Here is a 25,111-nt window from a genome sequence, read left to right on the forward strand (position 1 = left end):
TTTTGGCTGCGTTGGGTCTTCGTTGCTGCGTGCGTGCTTTCTCCAGTTGCCGCGAGCGGGGGCTACTCTTCGTTGCGGTGCACAGGCCTCTCATTGCAGCGGCCCCCCTTGTTGCGGAGACTGGCTCCAGGTGCGCGGGCCTCAGCAGCTGTGGCACACGGGCTCTAGAGCGCAGGCTCAGCAATTGTGGCTCACGGGCCCAGTTGCTCTGCGGCATGTGGGATCTTCCTGGACCAGGGCTCGAACCCGTGTCCCCTGCATTGGCAGGCGGATTCCTAACCACTGCGCCACCAGGGAAGTCCCTTGACATTGGTTTTAATGCTATAAATGTCCTCTAAATACTGCTTTAGCTGCACCCCTCAAATTCTGGTATGTTTTGTTTTCATTTCCATTCAATTCTGTGTTTTGTTTTTTTTAAACTTACCTTGTGACTTCCTTTTTCACCCATTGGTTATTTAGAAATTTGTTATTTAATTTCCAAACATTAGGGGATTTTCTACATCTCTTTCTCTTATTGATTTCTAGTTTAATTCTGTTTTGGTCAAAGAATATACTTTGTTATGTATTTCAGTTCTTTAAAACTTGAGATTTGTTTCATGGCTAAGGAAATGATCTACCTTGGGGATTTTTAAAAAATATTTATTTGGCTGTGCCGAGTCTTCATTGCTGCATGCAGGATCTTTTTAGTTGCAACATGTGGGCTCTTTCTCGTGCCATGCAGGGTCTAGTTCCCTGACCAGGAATTGAACCTGGGCTCCCTGCATTGGGAGTGTGAAGCCTTAACCACTGGACCACCAGGGAAGTCCCTGGGAATGTTTTTTATGTACTTTAATGACTATTGTGCTGTGTTGGTGGTAGAGTTTTCTGTCAATACTAAATGGGTCAGGGTGGTTGATAGTGTGGTTGAGTTCTTCTGTATCCTTACTGGTTTTTTATCTACCTCTGTTGTCACCTACTGAGAAAAGGATATTGAAGTCTCGAGCTATAATTGTGGTTTATCTATTTATTCTTTCAGTTTTATCAACTTTTGCTTCTTGTATTTTGAAGTTCTTTTGTGCATATACATTTAGGATTGTTATGTGTTCTGGTGATTTGATACATTTATCATGTGTCATTTATCACAGTGACATGTAATATCACACTTTATCCCTGGTAATATTTCTTATTAAGTCTACTTAGCTTGATATTAATTAGTCCAACTTTCTTTTGATTAGTGTGTGCAAGGAGTATCATTTTTTATTTTTTATTTCTTCTTCTTATTTTGGCTGTGCCTTGTGGCATGCAGGATCTTAGTTCCCCAACCAGGGATCAAACCTGTGCCCCCTGCATTGGAAGCATGGAGTCTTAACCCCTGGACTGCCAGGGAAGTCCCAAGGAATATCTTTTTTTATCCTTTTACTTTTGATCTAGCTATTATTGAAAATTCAATTAACAATCAAGAAGGAAGAGAATTTTATTTGAGCCAACCTGAGGATTGTAACCCAGGAGACAGACTCTAAGAAGCTCTGAGAACTGTCCTGCCTGTTAGAAGTTGAAGGCATAGTCATATACATTTTTTGAGACAAAAGATCATACATCAAAATGACATACTGACATAAAGTTCACCAATATACAGTAGTCCAGGTAAGCACATACAAAGCAAGCAGCAAGTCATCATGACCCCCTTACAGAGTTGAGAAAGAATGTTAATCTTTTAAGAAGTTACATTGCTAGCATCAGAAGAAAGAAAAAAAGATCTTTATGGTTGAGTAGGCATTCCCATCTTTGAGGAGGTCTGGTTAATGTGTAATGTGGCTGGACGTTGCACACTAAACAGAGAGGGAGGAGGCCCAAAGGACAGAATTTTATGTTTAAATTTCTTGTTCTGCCTTAAAATTTTATTTTGTCACTATGTTTTTATATTTAAAACACATTGCTTTTATTTATTTTTAAAATTTTTATTTATTTTTGGCTGTGTTGGGTCTTCATTGCTGCGTGCGGGCTTTCTCTAGTTGCAGCAAGCAAGGGCTACTCTTCATTGCAGTGTGTGGCCTTCTCATTGCGGTGGCTTCTCTTGTTGCAGAGCACGGGCTCTAGGCATGTGGGCTTCAGTAGTTGTGGCATGTGGGCTCAGTAGTTGTGGTGCGTGGACTCTAGAGCACAGGCTCAGTAGTTGTGGCACACGGGCTTAGTTGCTCCGGGACGTGTGGGATCTTCCCGGACCAGGGATCGAACCTGTGTCCCCTGCAGTGGCAGGCAGATTCTTACTGTGCCACCAGGGAAGTCCCAAACACATTGCTTTTAGACAGCACGTAGTTTGGTCTTTTTTATCCAGTTTGGCAACCTTTGTCATTTTATTGGTGTGTTTGTGCAATGAATTATTGACATGGTTGGGTTAAAATCTACCATCTTGCTAGTTTTTTTCTACTTGGCCCATCTGGTCTTTGTTCCTGTTTTCCTCTTTTTCTGACTGCTTTTGGATTTAGTGGTAGTTTTTCATGATTCCATATTTTTCTCCACTATTTGGTTATTGTTTATACCTCTTTAAATTTTTTTGTGGTTGCCCTAAGGTTTAAATAAACTTCTTGAGTGAGTCACAGTGAACCTTTAAATATAGTCTACTGCTTTGTGTGTAATGTAAGATCCTTAAAACAATATACTGCCATCAACAATTTCATCATCTCATCTATGTGCTATTATCGTCATATATTTTACTTTTACATATGCTATAAGTTCACAAAACTTTTCTACTCTTTTTGCTTTAGACAGTCAAGTATCTTTTAGATTGATTAAAAGTAAGAAGAAAATGTCTTTTATATTTCTCTTCATTTTAACCATTCCCAGAGATCTTTATTTCTTTGTGTAGATCCACATTTCTGTCTGTTATCATATTCCTTCTACCTGAAGAACTTCTTTAAATATTTCTTGTAGTACAGGTCTACTGGTAATGAATTTTCTGTTTTTGTTTGTTTGAAAAGGTTTTTTTTTTCACTTTTATTTTTTGAAAGATGTATTTGCTGGGTATAGAATACTGGATTGGTAGTTTTTTTTTTTCTTTTTTAAAGCACTTTAAAGATGTCACTGCATTGTCTTCCAGCTTGTATAGTTTCTGATGAGAAATTCTCTGTGATTCTTTAGTTCAGTTCCAGATCACTGCAATAAAGCAAGTCACATGAATATTTTGGTTTCTCAGTGCATGTAAAATTCATGTTTACCTTATACTGCAGTCTGTTAAGTGTGCAATATCATTGTCTAAAAAACAATGTGCATACCTTAATTTAAAAGTACTTTATTACTAAAAAATGCTGACCATCATCTGACAATGCAGAGTTACCACAAACCTTCAATTTGTTTTTTAAAAAAAAAGGCAATCTGTGACGAGCAATAAAATGAGGTATGTCTGTATGTAACGTGTCAGATTTTTTTTCTGGCTGCCTTCGAGAATTTCTCTCTAACTTTGGTTTCCATTGGTTTGAATATGGTATGTCCAGGTGTGTCCATTTTATTTTGGTTTTTGATATTTATGCTTTTTGGATAAATTATCTTGAGTTTCTTGGATCTGTGGTTTGATATCATTCATTATTTTTGGAAAATCCTTGGTCATTATGTCTTCAATACTTCTTCTGTCCCATTTTCTCTTCTTTTGGGATCCCAATACATTTTTTTAAAGATTTATTATTTATTTATTTTATTTTATTTATTTTTGGCTACATCAGGTCTTAGTTGCAGCATGCGGGATCTTTCGTTGCAGCACGCGGGCGCTTCGTTGCAGCACATGGGCTTCTCTCTAGTTGTGGCATGTGGGTTTTTCTCTCTGTAGTTGTGGTGCGTGGGCTGTGTAGTTTGCGGCATGCGGGCTCTCTAGTTGAGGCTCGTGAGCTCAGTAGTTGTGGTGCAAGGGCTTAATTGCCCCGCGGCATGTGGGATCTTAGCTCCCCAACCAGGGATCAAACCCGTGTTCCCTGCATTGGGAGGCAGATTCTTTACTACTGGACCACCAGGGAAGTCCCTGGGATCCCAATACATTTTTGTTAGGCCATTTGATATTGTATTACAGCCCTTGGATTCTCTGTCCTTTTTTTTCCCCCTTGGCTTTCTCTTTGTGTCTCAGTTTGGGTAATTTCTTTTGACCTATCTTCAGATTTACTGAAAATTTCCTCAACTCTGTTGTAGTACCTATTGGAGGTATTCTTTCAACTCTGTTACTGTGCTTTTCTTAGCATTTCCATTTTTTTCTTGAAGTTTCCATCTCTTGAAATTCTCTGTTCATTCATTTTGTAAATCTTTTCCTTTAAAGCTTTAATATATGAATCATAGTTTTAAATTCCCTGTCCGATAATTTAATCAGTTATGGTTTCTTTTGACTGTTTTGTCAGTTGATAGTGGGTTGTCTTAGTCTTACCTTTTCGGATATTTCATAGTGTTTGATTGAAAGTGAGTGCTGCCAGCATGATCCTTTTTGCCCCTTCTGAACAGGCAAAAGGACTAGCTCAGGAGGTGGTATTTTCTCAGGTGATGTGTAAGGATTTCCAAACAAGTCATTTTAGAAGTTCTGAGGCAGGTCAGGTCTTTAATAACAATACCTTTCTTTTTCCTCTATTTCAGTTCTGCCTTCATAGTTCTCTGCCTTTACCCAAAAGCTGCAGAAAATGAACAAATCCCAGGTGAGTTGTTTGTTTATTCCCAATTTTATTTTTCTGTACATTTGAGGAAGTTTATAAGGACCTAGAAAATGAAATAGAAAGGTATGAATGAGTAAAACTCAGGAAAACATAGTAAGAATAATACATACCAGCAGCCAAAAAGTAAATCAAGTTAATTAAGTGTCTTGCATTGATTATGAATACCATTTCCTTGGTTCTCTAGTATTAGGTCTGAATAAATTTTATGGAACTTCATATAGATGGTGTTTTGAACAGCATCCCCAGAAAAAAAAATTAAACAGGTTATTATTTTGTCTTTGGTTATTTCATATAGCATTCTTCAGGGTACTATAGTGTGTATTTTATTTTTCTGGTCAGATTAGCATGATGCTAGAGAACTCACTAAATATCCAGATGTGTATTTAAATTCTCCCCCTAACTTCCATGAGTTCCATTGTCATTACTTTCTTGAATGGCATTGCAGAATGTATTTGTACATATTTACACAAGTATAAGTACAGGTTATTATAAGATAGCATATTAATCATACTGTTCTGTTTATATGTGTTTTGTTTTACTTTTAATGAATAGACTTAATTTTTTAGAGCAGTTTTGGGCTTACGGAAAATTTAAGTGAAAAGTACAGAGTTTCCATATACTCCTTTTCTCCCTCTGCACAGTTTCCCCTGTTACTAACATCTTGCATTAATGTGGTATACCTGTTACAGTTGATGAGCCAATATTGATACTTTAAGTAAAGTCCATTGTTTACACTAGGATTTGCTTTTGGTGTTCTGCATTCTGTGCATTTTGACAAATACATAATGACGTGTATCCACCATTATCGTATCTTACAGAATAGTTTCACTGTCCACAAAATCCCCTGTGCTCCATCTATTCATCCCTCCCCCCCTTTCCTTGAGCACCTGGAAACCACTGATTTTTTTTTTTTTAACGGTCTCCCTAGTTTTGCCTTTTCTAGAACATCATACAGTTGGAATCAGTCAGTATGTAGCCTTTTCAAATTGGTTTCTTTCACTTAGTAATACACATTTAAAGTTCCTCCATGTCTTTTCATGGCTTGATAGCTCATTTCTTTTTATCACTGAATAATATTCCATTGTCTGGATGTACTACCATTTATTTACCCATTCAGCAATTGAAGGACATCTTGGTTGCTTCCAAGTTTTGACAATTATGAATTAAGCTGCTATAAACATCTCTGTGCAGTGTTTTGTGTGGATATAAGTTAATCATTTGGGTAAATGCTAAGGAACACAAATGCCAGTGTGTACAGCAAGAATATGTGTAGTTTTGTGAGAAACTGCCAGACTGTCTGCCAGAGTAGCTGTAATATTTGCATTCCCACCAGCAGTGAGTGAGAGTTCCTGTTGTTCCACATCCTCGTCAGCATTTGGTGTTGTCAATGTTGTGAACTTTGGCCACTTTTTTAAAAAATTATTTTATATTCATTTATTTATTATTTATTTATTTATTTATTTAGGCTGCGCCGGGTCTTAGTTGTGACATGCAGGCTTCTTAGTTGCGGCATGCATGCGGGATCTAGTTCCCCAACTGGGGATCAAACCTGGGCCCCCTGCATTGTGAGTGTGGAGTCTTACCCACTGGACCACCAGGGAAGTCCCGAACTTTGGCCACTTTAATAGGCGTTTAACAGTGTTTTATTGTTGTTGTAATTTAGAATTCTCTGATGATATGACATGATGTTGAGTATCTTTACATGTGTTTATTTGCCACCTGTATATCTTCTTTAGTGAGGTGTCTGTTAAGGTTTTTGGCCCTTTTTTAAAATTTATTTTATTGAAGTATAGTTGATTTACAATATTGTGTTAATTTCTGCTATACAGCAGAGTAATTCAGTTATATATACATTGTTTTTTTTAAATATTCTTTTCCATTATGGTTTATCATAGGATATTGAATACAGTTTCCTGTGCTCTACAGTAGGACCTTGTTGTTTATATAATAGCTTACATCTGCTAACCCCAACCTTCCACTCCATGTCTCCCCCAACCCGTGATTCTGTTTCTGTTTCACAGAAAGGTTCATTTGTGTCATATCTTAGATTCCACATATAAGTGATATCATATGATACTTGTCTTTCTCTGTTTGAGTTATTTCACTTAGTATGATAATCTCTAGGTCCATCCATGTTGCTGCAAATGGCATTTTTTCGTTCTTTTTTATGGCTGAATAGTATTCCATTGTATATATGTACCATATCTTTATCCATTCCTCTGTCGATGGACATTTAGGTTGCTTCCGTGTCTTAGCTATTGTGAATAGTGCTGCTGTGAACATAGAGGTGCATGTATCTTTTTGAATTATAGTTTTGTCTGCTGATATATGCCCAGGAGTGGGATTGCTGGATCATATGGTATTTCTATTTTTAGTTTTCTTTTTTTTTTTTTTTAAGATTTATTGATTGATTGATTGATTGCTATGTTGGGTCTTCATTTCTGTGCTAGGGCTTTCTCTAGTTGCAGCAAGCGGGGGCCACTCCTCATCACGGTGTGCGGGCCTCTCACTATCGTGGCCTCTCTTCTTGCGGAGCACAGGCTCCAGACGTGCAGGCTCAGTAGTTGTGGCTCATAGGCCTAGTTGCTCCGCGGCATGTGGGATCTTCCCAGACCAGGGCTCAAACCTGTGTCCCCTGCATTAGCAGGCAGATTCTCAACCACTGCACCACCAGGGAAGCCCCTATTTTTAGTTTTCTGAGGGACCTCCATACTGTTTTCCATACTGGCTGCACTTTGGCCCATTTTTAAATCAGGTTGTTTGTTTTCATATTGTTGAGTTTTGAGAGTTCTTTATATATTTCGGATATCAATCCTTTATCAGGTATGTGTGTTGCAAAGATGTCTTTGTCTTTTCATTCTCTTGATTATGTGTGTTTTTATCACTCAATAACATATTTTTAAATTCTTTCCATATCAGAGCATAGAGTTTCCTCATTTTTTTCTGATTTTTTTTATTGTGTAATGTAATATGTATACAGATGAGTGTATAAAGCATTATAATACTCTTTATACATAACATGTATAAAAATATGTATACATTAAAGAATAATAATAAATGGGCACTCACATTAAGAAATAGAACATTATCTGTTCTTTTTAAAAAATATTTATTTATTTATTTGGTTGCGCTGGGCCTTAGTTGTGGGCTCCTTAGTTGTAGCAGGTGGGCTCCTTAGTTGCGGCTCACCAGCTCCTTAGTTGCGGCATGCGTGTGGGATTTAGTTCCCTGACCAGGGATCGAACCTGGGCCCCCTGCATATTGGAAGCGTGAAGTCTTAACCACTGCGCCACCAGGGAAGTCCCTATCTGTTCTTTATGATACATTCTCTGATTGAATCCTGCTAGTAGGTAGCCACTATCTTGACACTTTTGTTATTTATTCCCTTGCTTTCCTTGAAGATTTTACCATGTATGTATATATCCCTAATCAATACAAAATTCAGTTTTGAAAAACTATAACTGCGATTTATATTGCATAATTTTTTGTCTGATTGGTAGAGGTTTTTTTTCTTTTTCTAGATGTATACAGTCTAAAAGATGTCCTTTTATGTACCCATGTTTCCTTTATCAAGACTTAAGATTTTTATCATTGTTTTTTCAAGATATATTAGCCAGTATTAGCTATAGAGAAGTGAAACCACTCGTGCATTGTTTGTGGTAGTAAAAAATGGTACAGACTTACTGGGGAGCAATGTAGCAAAACTTATCAAGCAAGCACAAATCTAATTGTGTGTAGAAATTCTGCTACTATTGGATAAAGGCTCCTAGGAGATGAGCTGAATAGAATCTCTGAGTCATAGTCTGGCTTCAGTTTTTCTGAGAGTTTACAAAAATCTCATTTGGAGAAGTCATTGGCAAAGTCATGAAAAACATAGGAAAACATAGGGCTCACATGGTTGGACCATCTGGCAGGGTCAGAGTGTGAATCAGGTATTGAATGTCTGACAAGAATATAATTAGAGTGAGTGGGCTGCTCAGTGTTCTCTGCTTCTTAGCTCACTAGTCAACGGCCAACTCTCAGGAGTAGATCAAAGCAGAGTACTTCTGTGAGATGAAATGAGTGTCCTCATGTGATCCAAGGCAGCCTGGTGTGGAGGGGAGAGATAGATGTCATCAGGACTTGTTCAAGACAAGTCAAACCAGAGTTAAACCAACCCCAACAGATAAGAAGCTGGGCCAGGATCACCAAGGTATTCTGCCCTCAGGTTAACAAGGTGATACAATATCACTAGGCATCTTATGACAGCCCTCAAAATACCTGCTTTTGAATCACACTATTCCAATCTGTATGACAAACAATTTAGTATTGATGGAGAATCACTACCATCCTGCAGTCTCCTTCAAACTCCTCCTAGGGATTTCCTTCACCTTTCCTATTGATCTTTTGTTTGCCTTTTCCCCTGTCTTTGTCTTTTTTGAATTACTATTTTATTGGAGTAGATTCTTCAGTAGCTTCTTGAGAAAGGGTATGTGAGAAATATATTTTTTTAAACTTTGCTTTTCTGAAAATGTCTTCATTCTGATCTGATACTTGGTTGATAGATAATATGAAGATGGATTTGTCCATTCTTAACTTTAGTTCTGTCAGTTTTTGCTTGATGTAATTTGAAGCTGTATTGAGTTCTTGTACATTTATTGAGTGCATGCACACTTACGATTTTTCTATCTTCCAGATGGATTTACTGTTCTATCATTTTGGGATGTCCCTCTTTATCTCTGGTCATACCCCTTGTCTGATTTAAATATAGCCATACCTACCTTTTTTTTTTTTAATTTTTATTTTATATTGGAGTATATTTGACTTACAATGTTGTGTTAGTTTCAGGTGTACAGCAAATTGATTTAGTTAAACATACATATATCTATTCTTTTTCAGATTCTATTCCCATATAGGTTATTAGAGTACCCTGTGCTATACAGTAGATCCTTGTTGATTATCTTTTTTTTTTTTTTTAATTTATTTATTTATTTTTCTATTTTGGTTGCGCCAGGTCTTAGTTGCGGCATGCAGGATCTTCGTTGCGGCACACAGGATCTTTAGTTGCGGCATGCGGACTTCTTAGTTGTAGCATGCATGTGGGATCTAGTTCCCGGACCAGGGATCGAACCCAGGCCCCCTGCATTGGGAGCGTGGAGTCTTACCCACTGGACCACCAGGGAAGTCCCTGATTATCTACTTTATTTTATTTTGTTTACTTTTTTAAAATACATCCTTATTGGAGTATAAGTGCTTCACAATACTGTGTTAGTTTCTGTTGTACAACGAAGTTTATCTGCCATATGCATACATATATCCCCATATCCCCTCCCTCTTGAGCCTCCCTCCCACCCTCCCTATCCCACCCCTCTAGGTCGTCACACAGCACTGAGCTGATGTCCCTGTGCTATGCGGCTGCTTCCCAGTAGCTATCTGTTTCACATCTGGTAGTGTATATATGTTGATGCTGCTCTCATTTCGCCCTAGCTTCCCTCTCCCCTCCCCGTGTCCTCAACTCCATTCTCTGTGTCTATATTTATTCCTGCCCTGCCACTAGGTTCATCAGTACCATTTTTTTATTTTAGATTCCATATATATGCGTTAGCATATGGTATTTGTTTTTCTTTTTCTGACTTACTTCACTCTGTATGACAGACTCTAGGTCTATCCACCTCACTACAAGTAACTCAATTTCGTTTCTTTTTATGGCTGAGTAATATTCCATTGTGTATATGTGCCACATCCTCTTTATCCATTCATTTGTTCATGGACATTTAGGTTGCTTCCATGTCCTGGCTAATGTAAATAGTGCTGCAGTAAACATTGTGGTACAAGTCTCTTTCTGAATTATGGTTTTCTCAGGGTATATACCCTGTAGTGCGATAGCTGGGTCATATGGTAGTTCAATTTTTAGTTTTTGAAGGAACTCCATACTCTTCTCCCTAGTAGTTGTATCAATTTACATTCTCACGAACAGTGCAGCAGGGTTCCCTTTTCATCACACCCTTTCCAGCATTTACTGTGTCTAGATTTTTTGATAATGGCCATTCTGACCGGTGTGAGGTGATACCTCATTGTAGTTTTAATTGCATTTCTCTAATAATTAGTGATGTTGACCATCTTTTCATGTGCCTCTTGGCCATCTCTATGTCTTCTTTGGTGAAATGTCTATTTAGGTCTTCTGCCCCTTTTTTAATTGGGTTGTTTGTTTTTTGATATTGAGCTGCATGAGCGGTTTGTATATTTTAGAGATTAATCCTCTGTCTATTGTTTCACTTGCAGATATTTTCTCCCATTCTGAAGGTTGTCTTTCATCTTGTTTATGGTTTTCTTTGCTGTGCAAAAGGCTTTAAGTTTAATTAGGCCTCATTTGTTTATTTTTGTTTTTATTTGTATTACTCCAGGAGGTGGGTCGAAAAAGATCTTGCTGTGGTTTATGTCAAAAAGTGTTTTTCCTATGTTTTTCTCTAAGAGTTTTATAGTGTCTGGTCTTACATTTAGGTCTTTAATCCATTTTGAGTTTATTTTTGTGTATGGTGTTAGGTAGTGTTCTAATTTCATTCTTTTACATGTAGCTGTCCAGTTTTCCCAGCACCACTTATTGAAGGGGCTGTCTTTTCTCCATTGTATGTTTTTGCCTCCTTTGTCATAAATTAGGTGACTATATGTGAGTGGGTTTATCGCTGGGCATTCTATCCTGTACCATTGATCTATATTTCTGTTTTTGTGCCAGTACCATACTATCTTGATTACTATAGCTTTGTAGTATAGTTTGAAGTTGGGGAGCCTGATTCCTCCAGCTCCGTTTTTCTTTCTCAAGATTGCTTTGGCTATTCAGGGTCTTTTGTGTTTCCATATGAATTGTAAGATTTTTTGTTCTAATTCTGTGAAGAATGCCATTGGTAGTTTGATAGGGATTGCATTGAATCTGTAGATTGCTTTGGGTAGTGTAGTCATTTTCACAATATTGATTCTTCCAATCCAAGAACATGGTATATTTCTCCATCTGTTTATGTCATCTTTGGTTTCTTTCATCAGTGTTTTACAGTTTTCAAAGTACAAGTCTTTCACCTCCTTAGATAGGTTTATTACTAGGTATTTTATTCTTTTTGTTGCAATGGTAAAAGGGAGTTTTTCCTTAATTTCTTTTTCTGATTTTTCAATGTTAGTGTATAGGAATGCCAGAGAATTCTGTGCATTAATTTTGTATCCTTACCAAATTCATTGATTAGTTCTAGTAATTTTCTGGTAGCATCTTTAGGATTTCCTGTGTATAGTATCATGTCATCTGCAAACAGTGACAGTTTTACTTTTTCTTTTCCAATTTGTATTCCTTTTATTTCTTCTTCTTCTCTGATTGCCGTGGCTATGACTTCCAAAACTATGTTGAATAAGAGTGGTGAGAGCGGACATCCTGGTCTTGTTCCTGATCTTAGTGGAAATGCTTTCAGTTTTTCACATTGAGTATGATGTTTGCTGTGGGTTTGTCATATATGGCTCTTATTATGTTGAGGTAGGTTTGCTCTCTGCCCATTTTCTGGAGAGTTTTTATTATAAATGGGTGTTGAATTTTGTGAAAAGCTTTTTCTGCATCTATTGAGATGATACTATGGTTTTTATTCCTTAATTTGTTAATATGGCATATCATATTGATTGATTTCTGTATATTGTAGAATCCTTGCATCCCTGGGATAAAACCCATTTGATCATGGTGTATGATCCTTTTAATATGTTGTTGGATTCTGTTTGCTAGTGTTTTCTTCAGGATTTTTGCATCTGTGTTCATCAGTGATATTGGTCTATAATTTTCTTTTTTTTTGTGATACCTTTTTCTGGTTTTGATATCAGTGTAAAGGTGGCTTTGTAGAATGAATTTGGGAGTGTTCTTCCCTCTGCAATTTTTTGGAAGAGTATGAGAAGGATTGGTGTTAGCTCTTCTCTAAATGTTTGATAGAAATCGTCTGTGAAGCCATCTGGTCCTGGACTTTTGTTTGTTGGAAATTTTTAAATTATGGTTTCAATTTCATTACTTGTGGTAGGTTTGTGTATATTTTCTAATTCTTCCCGGTTCAGTCTTGGAAAATTGTACCTCTCCAAGAATTTGTCCATTTCTTTGTGGTTGTCCATTTTATTGGCATATAGCTGTTTGTAGTGTCTCTTACAATCCTTTGTATTTCTGTGGTGTCAGTTGTGATTTCTCCTTTTTCATTTCTAATTTTATCGATTTGCATCCTCTCCCTTTTTTTTCTTGGCGGGTCTGGCTAAGGGTTTATCAATTTTGTTTATCTTCTCAAAGAACCAGCTTTTAGTTTTATTGATCTTTGCTATTGTTTTCTGTGTTTCTGTTTCATTAATTTCTGCTCTGATCTTTATGATTTCTTTCCTTCTACTGACTTGAGGTTTTCTTTGTTCTTCTTTCTCTAGTTGTTTTAAGTGTAGGGTCAGATTATTTATTTGAGATTTTTCTTGTTTCTTGAGCTGAGATTGAATTGCTATAAACTTCCTTCTTACAACTGCTTTTGCTGTGTCCCATAGGTTTTGGGTCATCGTGTTTTCATTGTTATTTGTTTCTGTGTATTTTTTAATTTTTTCTTTGATTTCTTCAATGATCTCTTGGTTATATAGTAGCACACTGTTTAGCCTCCATGTATTTGTGGTTTTTACAGTTTTTTTCTGGTAATTGATTTCCAATCTCATAGCATTGTGGTCAGAAAAGATGCTTGATACGATTTCAATTTTCTTAAATTTTCCAAGGCTTGATTTGTGACCCAAGATGTGATCTATCCTGGAGCTGTTCCTTGTGCACTTGAGGAAAAGTGTATTCTGCCACTTTTGGGTGGAATGTTCTATAAATATCAATTAAATCTATCTCATCTATTGTGTCATTTAAAGCTTGTGTTTCCTAATTTATTTTCTGTTTGGATGATCTGTCTATTGTTATAAGTGGGGTGTTAAAGTCCACTACTATTATTGTATTACTGTCGATTTTCCCTTTTATGGTTGTTAACATTTTCCTTATGTATTGAGATGCTCCTATGTTGGGTACATAAACATTTATAATTGTTATATCTTCTTCTTGGATTGATCCCTTGATCATTATGTAGTGTCCTTCTTTGTCTCTTGTAATAGTCTTTGTTTTAAAGTCTCTTTTATCTGATACAACTATTGCTACTCCAGCTTTCTTTTTACTTCCATTTGCATGGGATATCTTTTTCCATCCCTTCACTTTCAGTCTGTATGTTTCCCTAGGTCTGAAGTGGGTCTCTTGTAGACAGCATATATATGGGTCTTGTTTTTGTATGTATTCAACCAGTCTGTGTCTTCTGGTTGGGGCATTTAATCCATTTACATTCAAGGTTATTATCAATATGTATTTTCCTATTACCATTTTCTTAAGTGTTTTGGGGGGTTTGTTTTTGTGGGTCTTTTTCTCTTGTTTTTCCCGCCTAGAGAAGTTTCTTTAGCATTTGTTGTAAAGCTGTTTGGTGGTGCTGAATTCCTTTAACTTTTGCTTGTCTGAAAAGCTTTTGATCTCTGTCTAATCTGAATGAGATTCTTGCTGGGTGGAGTAACTTGGTTGTAGGTTTTTTCTTTCATCACTTTAAGTATATTCTACTATCCCTTCTGGCCTGCAGAGTTTCTGCTGAAAAATCAGCTGATAGCCTTATGGGGATTCCTTTGTATGTTATTTTTTGTTTTTCCCTTGCTGCTTTTAATGTTTTTTCTTTGAATTAAATTTTGTTAGTTTGATTAATGTGTCTTGGTGTGTTTCTCCTAGGGTTTGTCCTGTATGGGACTCTCTGTGCTTCCTGGACTTCAGTGACTATTTCTTTTCCCATATTAGAGAAGTTTTCCACTATAATCTCTTCACATATTTTCTCAGACCCTTTCTTTTTCTCTTCTTCTTCTGGGACCCCTGTAATTCGAATGTTGGTGCGTTTAGTGTTGTCCCTGAGGTGTCTGAGATTGTCTTCAGTTATTTTCATTCTTTTTTCTTTATTCTGCTCCTTGGCAATTATTCCCACCATTTTGTCTTCTGGCTCACTTACTTTTTCTTCTGCCTCTTTTATTCTATTATTGATTCCTTCTTTTTTTTTTTTTTAAACTGTGATTAGCATTTAATAATTCAGAGAAAGCCTGAGGCCTTCCTGAAGAATCACCTGGAGATTGAACTTCAAACAGCCATAATGAAGAGATAGCTACATCACAACCAGTGGTGATAAATATGTAAAATTTTCATAGCATTGAGAATAAATGAGAAATACAAGGTAAACAGTATAGTGTATAATGACTATGTGATCTTGTTATGGATTCCTTCTAGTGTAGTTTTCATTTCAGTTATTGTGTTGTCCATCTTTGTTTGTTTGTTTGTTCTTTAGTTCTTCTAGATCTTTGTTAAACGTTTCTTCTATTTTCTCAGTCCGTGCCTCCATTCTATTTCTGAGATTCTGGATCATCTTTACTTTCATTACTCTGATTTCTTTTTCAGGTAGATTGCCTATTTCCTGTTCATTTATTTGATCTTGTAGGTTTTTACCTTGCTTCATCTGTGACATATTTTTTTGCTGTCTCTTTTTTTTTTTTGATTGGTGGGATTGTGTTCCCGTCTTACTGCTTGTTTGGCCTGAAGCTTCCAACACTATAGTTTGTAGGCTGTTGGGTAAAGCTGGGTCTTGGTGCCGATATAATGACCTCCGGGCGACTTCGATGAATATTCCTTGGGGTCTGACATTCTCTGTCAGTCCAGTGGTTCAGACTCAGAGCTCCTGCTGCAGGAGCTTCGGCCCAACCCCCAGCTAATGAACCAAGATCCCGCAAGCCGTGCATGGTGGAAAAAAAAAGAAAAGAACAATAACAAAGAGTTAAAAAGCAAAATTAGACTAGGAAACTAACAGATATGTTAGAAAGAACATAAAAATAAAAATATAGATGAAACAACAACCAGAAGGTAAAACAGAACCACAATAGTAAAAAAGAGGAGAAGAGGGCTTCCTTGGTGGCACAGCGGTTGGGAATCTGCCTGCCAATGCAGGGGACACGGGTTCGAGCCCTGGTCCGGGAAGATCCCACATGCCACGGAGCAACTAGGCCCGTGAGCCACAATTACTGAGCCTGCGCGTCTGGAGCCTGTGCTCCGCAACAAGAGAGGCCATGATAGTGAGAGGCCCGCGCACCACGATGAAGAGTGGCCCCCGCTTGCCGCAACTGGAGAAAGCCCTCACACAGAAACGAAGACCCAACACAGCCATAAGTAAATAAATAAATAAATAAATTTAAAAAAAAAATAGGAATCTACCTTTAAAAAAAAAAAAAAAAAAAAAAAAGGTTGATGCCCAGAGGAGGCATTTAAAAAAAAAAAGAGGAGAAGAAAAAAAAAAGTGGAAAAGGCCTTGGCTGTGGAGGGCGGGGCCTAAGCAGGGGCGGGGTTTGTGTGATAGGCGGGGCCTATGGTTAGGACGTACAGGGCTGGAAAAGGCCCTGGGCGGTGTTGTGGGTGGAGCTTAAGCTCAACGGAACAGAAGGGGCCAAGGCATGCCTCTCATCTCAGAGAGCGGGGGACCCCACCTGGGAGCCTAGCAGGCTTCCTGGGCCTGAGTGGGCGGGTCTACGCTTTCCACTCTTCTCCTGCTCCTCTGGTCCTGGAGGGCCTCTCCCACCTGCGTTCTCCCCCCAACCTCCTGTTCTCCCCCAGCTTCCTTTCTATGCCCCCAGGACCCACGGGGCCTGGAGGGGGCTTTGGAGGTTGGGGGACCCGGCATGGGAGCTCAGCAGGCTTCCCGGGCCAGAGCGGGTGGGGCCAATGCCTTCCACTCCTCTCCCGCTCCTCTGGTCCTGGAGGGCCCCTCCTTCCTGCCTCTCCTGTTCTCCCCTGGCCTGCCTCCTTGCCCCTAGGACCAACGTGGCCCAGAGGGGGCCTCTGAGAGCATAGGACCTGGCCTGAGATCCGGGCAGACTTCCCTGGCTGATTGGGCAGGGGAAACGCTGGGTGCACTCCCCCCTGCTCTGAGCCCCCAAGGGTCCTTCCAGGCATGGGAACCCCTCCCCCACTCTCAGCCACCCCTCAGGGGCGCTGTTCCTGTCTGGCCTCCACTTCTCCTCCCCCCTCAGTCCCCCCACATCCTACCGGTTTGCTTGGGCGTTCCTCCCGTCTCCTTGGGCATCGAGGTCCCCCACCAGTGTCTGGCAGGCCCCCTAGTTATGGGGAGATGCGAACTCTGCGTCTTCCCACACCGCGATCTTGACTCCGCCCCCCTGTTATAGAGTAGTGTGTATATGTTAATCCCAACCTCCTAATTTATCCCTTTCCCCACCTTTCTGCTTTGGTAACCATAAATTTGTTTTCTAAGTCTGTGAGTCTTTCTGTTTTGTAAATAAGTTCATTTGTATCATTTTTTTAGATTTCACATGTGTGATATCATATATTTGTCTTTCTCTGACTTACTTCACTTAGTATGATAATCTCTGGATCCATCTATGTTGCTTCAAATGGCATTATTTCATTCTTTTTTATGGCTGAGTAATATTCCTCTGTGTGTGTGTGTGTGTGTGTGTGTGTGTGTGTGTGTGTGTGTGTACGTACCACGTCTTCTTTATCAGTTTCTCTGTTGATGGATACTTAGGTTGCTTCCATGTCTTGGCTATTGTAAATAGTGTTGCAGTGAACATTGGGGTGCATGTATCTTTTTGAAGTATGGTTTTCTTTGGATATATGCCAAGGAGTGGGATTGCTGGGTCATGTGGTAGCTCTATTTTTAGTTTTTTAAGGAACCTTTGTGCTGTTCTCCATAGTGGCAGTACCAATTTAAAATTCCCACCAGCAGTGTAGGAGGGTTCCCTTTTCTCCACATACTGTCCAGCATTTGTTGTTTGTAGACTTTTTGATGATGGCCGTTCTGACTGTTCTGAGGTGATAACCTCATTGTAGATTTGATTTGCATTTCTTTAATAATTAGCAATGTTGAGCATTTTTTCATGTGCTTTTTGGCATTTTATATGTCTTCTTCGGAAAAATGTCTATTTAGATCTTCTGCCCATTCTTTGATTGGGTTGTTTTTTTGCTCTTGAGCTGCATGAGCTGTTTGTATATTTTGGAGATTAATCCCTTGTTGGTTGCTTTGTTTGCAAATATTTTCTCCCATTCTGTGGGTTGCCTTTTTATTTTGTTTATGGTTTCCTTTGCTGTGCAAAAGCTTTTAACTTTAATTAGGTCCCATTTGTTTATTGTTTTATTTTCATTCCTCTAAGAGGTGGATCAAAAAAGATACTGCTGCCATTTATATCAGAGTGTTCTGCCTGTTTTCCTCCAAGAGTTTTATGGTATCTGGCCTTACATTTAGCTCTTCAATCCATTTTGAGTTTGTTTTTGTGTATGGTGTTAGAGAATGTTCTAATGTCATTCTTTTACGTGTAGCTGTCCAGTTTTCTCAGCACCATTTATTGAAGAGACTGTCTTTTCTCCTTTGTATGTTTTTGCCTCCTTTGTCGTAGATTAATTGACCATAGGTGCATGGGTTTATCTCTGGGTTTTGTATCCTCATGCATTGATTTATATTTCTGTTTTTGTGCCAGTACCATACTGGTTTGATTACTGTAGCTTTGTAGTATAGTGTGAAGTCAGGGAGCCTGATTCCTCCAGCTCTGTTTTTCTTTCTCCAGATTGTTTTGGCTATTCTGGGTCTTTTTGTGTTTCCATACAAATTAAAAAAATTTTTTTCCTACTTCTATGAAAAAATGCCATTGGTAATTTGATAAGGATTGCACTGAATCTGTAGATTGCTTTAGGTAGTATGGTGATTTTGACAGTATTGATTCTTCCACTCCAAGACCATGGTATATCTCTCCATCTGTGTCATCTTTGATTTCTTTCATCAGTATCTTATAGTTTTCTCAATACGGGTCTTTTGCTTCCTTAGGTAGGTTTATTCCTAGGTATTTTATTCTTTTTGATGAGATGGTAAATGGAATTGTTTCCTTAATTTCTCTTTGTGATGCAATAGATTTCTGTGTATCAATTTTGTATCCTGCAACTTTACCAGATTCATTGATGAGCTCTAGAAGTTTTCTGGTAGCATCTTTAGGATTTTCTAAGTATGGTATCATGTCATCTGCAAACAGTGACAGTTTTACTTCTTGTTTTTCAATGTGGATTCCTTTTATTTCTTTTTATTCTCCTATTGCTGGGACTAGGACTTCCAAAACTATGTTGAATAATAGTGGCGAGAGTGGACATCCTTGTCTTGTTCCTGATCTTAGAGGAAATGCTTTCAGTTTTTCACCATTGAGAATGATGTTAGCTGTGGGTTTGTCATATGTGGGCTTTATTATGTTGAGGTAGGTTCCCTCTATGCCCATTTTCTGGAGAGATTTTTATCATAAATGGGTGTTGAATTTTGTCAAAAGCTTTTTCTGCATCTATTTTTTTTTGTTTTTTTGTTTGTTTTTTTTAATGTGGACCATTTTTAAAGTCTTCATTGAATTTGTTATAATATTACTTCTGTTTTTTATGGGGTTTTTTGTTTTGTGGCCACAAAGCATGTAGGATCTTAGCTCCCCAACCAGGGATTGAACCTGCACCCCCTGCATTGGAAGGCAAAGTCTTAACCTCTGGACCACCAGGGAAGTCCCTTTTTCTGCATCTATTGAGATCATGTGGTTTTTATTCTTCAAGTTGTTAATGTGGCATATTCTTCAGATTGTTAATTCGGTGATTTGCAGATATTGAAAAATGCTTGCATCCCTGGGATAAATCCACTTGATCATGATCCTTTTAATGTATTGTTGGATTTGGTTTGCTACTGTTTTGTTGAATTTTTGCATCTATGTTCATGAGTGATATTGGCCTGTAGTTTTCTCTTTTTTTGTGGTATCTTTGTCTGGTTTTGGTATCAGAGTGATGGTGGTCTTGTAGAATGAGCTTAGGAGTGTTCCTTCCTCTGCAATTTTTTGGAAGAGTTTCAGAAGGATAGATGTTAACTCTTAATGTTTGATAGAATTTGCCTGTGCAGCCATCTGGTTCTGAACTTTTGTTTGTTGGAATTTTTTTAATCACAGTTTCAATTTCAGTACTTGTGATTGGTCTGTTCATGTTTTGTATTTCTTCCTGGTTCAGTCTTGAAGGTTGTACCTTTCTAAGAGTTTGTCCATTTCTTCTAGGTTGTCCATTTTATTGGCGTATAGTTGCTTGCAATAGTCTCTTATGATCCTTTGTATTTTTGTGGTGTCTGTTGTAACTTTTTCATTTCTAATTTTATTGATTTGAGCACTGTCCCTTTTTTTTCTTGATGAATCTGGCTAAAGGTTTATCAATTTTGTTTACCTTTTCAGAGAAACAGCTTTTAGTTTCATTGATCTTTAATTTTCTTTGTCTCTATTGCATTTATTTTGCTCTGATCTTTATGATTTCTTTCCTTCTGCTAATTTTGTGTTTTGTTTGTTGTTTTTTCTCTAGTTGCTTTAGGTGTAACGTTAGGTTGTTTTTGTGAGATTTCTCTTGTTTCTTGAGGTAAGAATGTTTTGCTATAAACTTCCTTCTTAGAACTGCTTTTGCTGTGTCCCATAGGTTTTGGATTGTCATGCTTTTGTCTTCATTTGTCTCTAGGTTTTTCTTGATTTCCTCTTTGATTTCTTCAGTGATCCATTTGTTGTTTAGTAGCATATTGTTTAGCCTCCACGTGTTTGTGTTTTTTACAGTTTTTTTCTTGTAGTTGATTTCTAATCTCATAGTGTTGTGTTCAGAAAAGATATTTGATATGATTTCAATTTTCTTAAATTTACTGAGGCTCACTTTGCCTCCCAGCATGTGATCTATCCTGGAGAATGTTCCATGTGCATTTGAGAAGAAAGTGTATTCTGCTACTTTTGGATGGAATGCTCTATAAATATCAATAAGTCCATGTGGTCTAATGTGTCATTTAAGGTCTGTGTTTCCTTATGGATTTTGTCTGGGTGATCTGTCCATTGATGTAAGTGGGGTGTTCAAGTCCTTCACTATTACTGTGTTACTGTCGATTTCTCCTTTTATGGCTGTTAGTAATTTGCTTTATATATTGAGGTGCTTCTAGGTTGGATGCATATGTGTTTACAATTGTTATATCTTCTTCTTGGATTGATCTCTCGATCATTATGTATGTCCTTCTTTGTCTCTTGTAACAGTCTTTATTTTAAAGTCTAGTTTGTCTGATATTAAGTATTGCTACTCCAGCTTTCTTTTGATTTCCATTTGCATGGAATACCTTTTTCCATCCCCTCACTTATATTCTGTATGTGTCCCTAGATCTGAAGTGGGTCTCTTGTAGACAGCATATATACATGTCTTGTTTTTGTAGCTATTCAGCCAGTCTGTGTCTTTTGGTTGGAGCGTTTAATTCATTTAAATTTAAGATAATTACCGATATGTATGTCCTTATTGCCTTTTTGTTGTTTTGGGGTTGTTTTCTTAGGTCTTTTTTCTTCCCTTCCTCTTTTGTGCTCTTCTCTTGTGAGTTGGTGACTATTTTTAGTGTTGTGTTTGGATTCTTTTTGTGTGTGTGTGTATATCTATTGTAGATTTTTGGTTTGTGGGTACAAGAGATTTTGATATATCAGTCTATATGTATACAAAATTGTTTTTAAGTTGCTGGTCTTTTAATTTCAAATATATTCCCAATACGCTGCATTTGTACTCCTCTTCTCACTGTTGCTGGTTTTGATAGCATATTTTTGTGTGGATGATTTCCTACCTTTATGTTTGCCTTTACTGGTGAGCTTTGCCATTTGTAATTTTCTGGTTTCTAGGTGTGGGTTTTTCTTTCCTGCCTAGAGAAGTTCCTTTAGCATTTGTTGTAAAGATTTTTTGGTGATGCTGAATTCTCTTAGCTTTTGCCTGCTGTAAAGCTTTCAATTTCTCCATTGAATCTGAATGAGATCCTTACTGGGTATAGTATTCCTGGTTGTAGGTTTTTCCCTTTCATCACTTTAAATGTATCATGCCACTCCCTTCTGGGCTGCAGAGTTTCAGCTGAAAAATCAGCTGATGACTTTATGGGGATTCCCTTGTATGTAATTTGTTACTTTTCCCTTGTTGCTTTTAATATTTTCTCTTTGCCTTCAATTTTTGCCAGTTCGATTAGTATGTGTCTCGGCGTGTTTCTCCTCGGGTTCATCCTGCCTGGGACTCTCTGCGCTTCCTGGACTTGGGTGACTGTTTCCTTTCCCGTGTAAGGGAAGTTTTCAGCTATTATCTTTTCAAGTACTTTCTAGGCCCTTCCTCTCCTCTCCTTCTGGAACCCCTATAATGTGAATGTTGGTGCGTTTAATGTTGTCCCTAGATGTGTCTTAAACTGTTCTCAATTTTTTTTCATTTTTTTTTTATTGTGTCCCTTGACAGTGATTTCCACCATTCCGTCTTCGAGGTCACTTATCTGTTCTTCCGCCTCATTTATTCTGCTATCGATTCCTTCTAGTGTGTTTTTCATTTCTCTTATTGTATTGTTCATCTCTGTTTTTTAAATTTTCTAGCTCTTTGTTAAGCATTGCTTGTATCTTTTCAGTCTGTGTCTCAATTCTCTTTCCCATATCTTGAATCATCTTTACTATCATTACCCTGAATTCTTTTTCAGGTAGATTGCCTGTCTCCACTTCACTTAGTTGTTCTTTTTTATCTTGTTCCTTCTTCTGGAACATACTTCTCTGCCATCTTATTTTCTTTAACTTTCTATTTTTGCGTTGCACAGCCTGCAGGATTGTAGCTCCTCTTGTTTCTGGTGTCTGCCCCCTGGTGGATGAGGCTGGTCTAAGAGGCTTGTGCAGGCTTCCTGTTGGGAGGGTCTGGTGCCTTCCCACTGGTGGGCAGGGCCATGTCAAGGGACATATCTATAGGCGGCTGTGGGTTTAGAAGACTTTAAGCAACCTGACTGCTGATGGATGGGGCTGTGTTCCCACCCTGTTGGTTGTTTGTCCTGTGGTGTCCCAGCACTGGAGCCTTTGGGCTATCTGGTGGGGCCAGGCCTTGGTGTCAAAATGGTGGCCTCCAAGACAGCTCATGCCAATGAATACTCCCCAGTTTCTCCACCACCAGTGTCCTTGTCCCTGCAGTGAGCCACAGCTGACCCCCACCTCCCCAGGAGACCCTCCAAGACCAGCAAGTAGGTCTCTGAGGCTCTTATGAAGTCACTACTTTTTCCCCAGGTCCTGGTGTGCACACGAGACCTTGTGTGTGCCCTCCAAGAGTGCTATTTCTGCTTCCCCCAGTCCTGTGGATTTCCAGCAATCAAGCCCTTCTGGCTTTCAAAGCCAGATGCTCTCAGGGCTCCTCCTCCCAATCCAGACCCCCAGACTGGGGAGCCTGTCATGGGGCTCAGAACTCTCACTCCTGTGGGAGAATCTTTATGAATATATTTTCCAGTTTGTGGGTCACCCACCTGGCAGCTATGGGATTTGATTGTATCAGGAATGCGCCCCCCCTGCTGTCTCGTTGCAGATTCTTCTTTGTCTTTGGAAGTAGAATATCTTTTTTGGTAGGTTCCAGTCCTTTTTTGTCAGTGGTTGTTCAGCAGTTAGTTGTGATTTTGGTGTTTTCGTGAAAGGAGGTGAGGTCAGGTCCTTCTACTCCGCCATCTTGTCCAGGCATCCCTGCCTCTAGAGTCACAGGCTGTATATCTACCTTTTTATGATTAGCATTTTCATGGTATATCTTTTCCTTTTTTTTTGCTTCAACCTATTTGTGTTCTTATATTTATAGTGTGTTTCCTACCTCTAAATAACATATAGTTGGGTCATAGTTTTTATCCAGGCTGACCGTCTGTCTTTTAATTGACTTATTTTGTCTGTAATTAAGTTCATTATACGCACAGTTGGATTTAAGTCTGTCATCTTGCTATTTGTTTTTCATCTGTCCTGTATGTGTCTTTTTTCCTTTGTATCTTTCTTTTTTTAAGAAAATGGTTTCTCTAGGGATTACAGTTTATATACTGTAGTAATCACCTCAAATTAGGATTATACCACCTCACTACAATCCAAGAGCAGAAATCAGTATACTGCAGTGAATTCTTAAAGCTTTTGTTTATCTGTATATGCCTTTATTTTGCCTTCATTTTGAAAAGTATTTTCCCTGGGCATAGAATTCTAGGGTTAATTTTTGTTTCAGTACTTTAAACATGGAATTCCATTTCTGTCTCACATCTATGGTTTCCGTTAAGAAATAATTCTTCATTTTTATTGTTCTTCCCTAAAGGAAGTGCGTCTTTTTTTTTTCTTCTTTCTTTTGGCCACGCTGTGCAGCATGCAGGATCTTAGTTCCCTGGCCAGGGATCAAACCTGCAACCCCCTGCAGTGGAAGCACAGAGTTTTAACCATTGGACCGCCAGGGAAGTCCCCCCTCTGGCTTCTTTTAAGATATTCTCTTTCTCTGACACTCAGCAGTTTGAATGTGATGTATTCAGGTATAATTTTCTTTGTATTTATTCTGCATGGGCTTTACTGAGTTTCTTAGATTTGTGGTCATTGCCTTTTATCAAATTTGGAATATTCTCAGCTATTATTTCTTCAAATATTGTTTCTGTCCCATTCTTTTTTCCTCTTCTTCTGGGACTACACATTATCCTTTTTTGTTTTTCCTTTTAGCATTTTAAGGAATGATGCATTAGACTTTTTTGGCCATGCTTCACATCTTGTTAATGTTTTTTCTTTTCCCCCATTTTTTTCTCTTCTGCTTCAGTTTGAATATTTTCTATTTCCCTGTCTTCAAATTCACAATTCTTATGTTCTGCTGCGCCTAGTCTACTCTTAAGTCTATACAATGAGTTTTTAATTTCAGTTAAAAACTACATTTTGGAGTTCTACAATGTCCATTTGCTTTCTTTTTGTAGATTCCAGTTTTTTGTTGAAATATTTCCATATTTTCACTGCATTATCTTTTTTTCTATATTTTTAACATATTACTGTACAGTTAATCTGAACTCTTTGTATGCTAACTCTAATACATGAATTATCGCTATGTCTGTTCTTGAATATTTCTTGGTTTTTTGTCTTTTAATTGCTTTTTGATTTTTTTGCATGTCTAGTAATTTTTATGTGTTGGACATGTTGTACGGTGCATAATTCCCTCTAAAGAATGTAAAGTTTGGTTTTGTTTTTTTGTGTGGTTTTTTTTTTTTTTAAGAATGTAAAGTTTTATTCTGCCAATAACTTAACTATCTGGCGGAACAAAACTGCTATACTCTGCTAGTTCTCCTGGAGGCTTGCCTTCCACCTGCACATGTTAGGAGCCAGTCAAAGATCTGAGGTGAATTTTTTTTTTATTTTTTTTATAAATTTATTTATTTATTTTTGGCTGTGTTGGGTCTTCGTTTCTGCACGAGGGCTTTCTCTAGTTGAGGCAAGCGGGGGCCCCTCTTCATCGCGGTGCGCGGGCCTCTCACTATCGTGGCCTCTCTTGTTGCAGAGCACAAGCTCCAGACGCACAGGCTCAGTAGTTGTGGCTCATGGGCCCAGTT

The 25,111-nt window shown here is 38.2% G+C and overlaps 1 protein-coding gene across 5 annotated transcripts in view; it reads left to right on the top strand.

The window, feature by feature from the left end:
• The window catches only part of ZFP1 (ZFP1 zinc finger protein), a 67,062-nt gene that overhangs the window by 30,204 nt on the left and 11,747 nt on the right, over window positions 1–25,111 (top strand). For 4 of the 5 annotated variants that reach the window (XM_059903590.1, XM_059903592.1, XM_059903589.1 and 1 more), the window contains one exon: window positions 4,585–4,643. In XM_059903590.1, the coding sequence (XP_059759573.1) occupies window positions 4,629–4,643 (15 nt within the window). In that variant the 5' untranslated portion in view covers window positions 4,585–4,628. Of the gene's footprint in view, window positions 1–46; window positions 370–4,584; window positions 4,644–25,111 lie in introns of all 5 variants that reach the window. The other variant, XM_059903591.1, reaches the window with a different exon arrangement.

This window comes from Balaenoptera ricei, chromosome 19 (assembly GCF_028023285.1).
Source record: "Balaenoptera ricei isolate mBalRic1 chromosome 19, mBalRic1.hap2, whole genome shotgun sequence".
Taxonomy (NCBI): domain Eukaryota; kingdom Metazoa; phylum Chordata; class Mammalia; order Artiodactyla; family Balaenopteridae; genus Balaenoptera; species Balaenoptera ricei.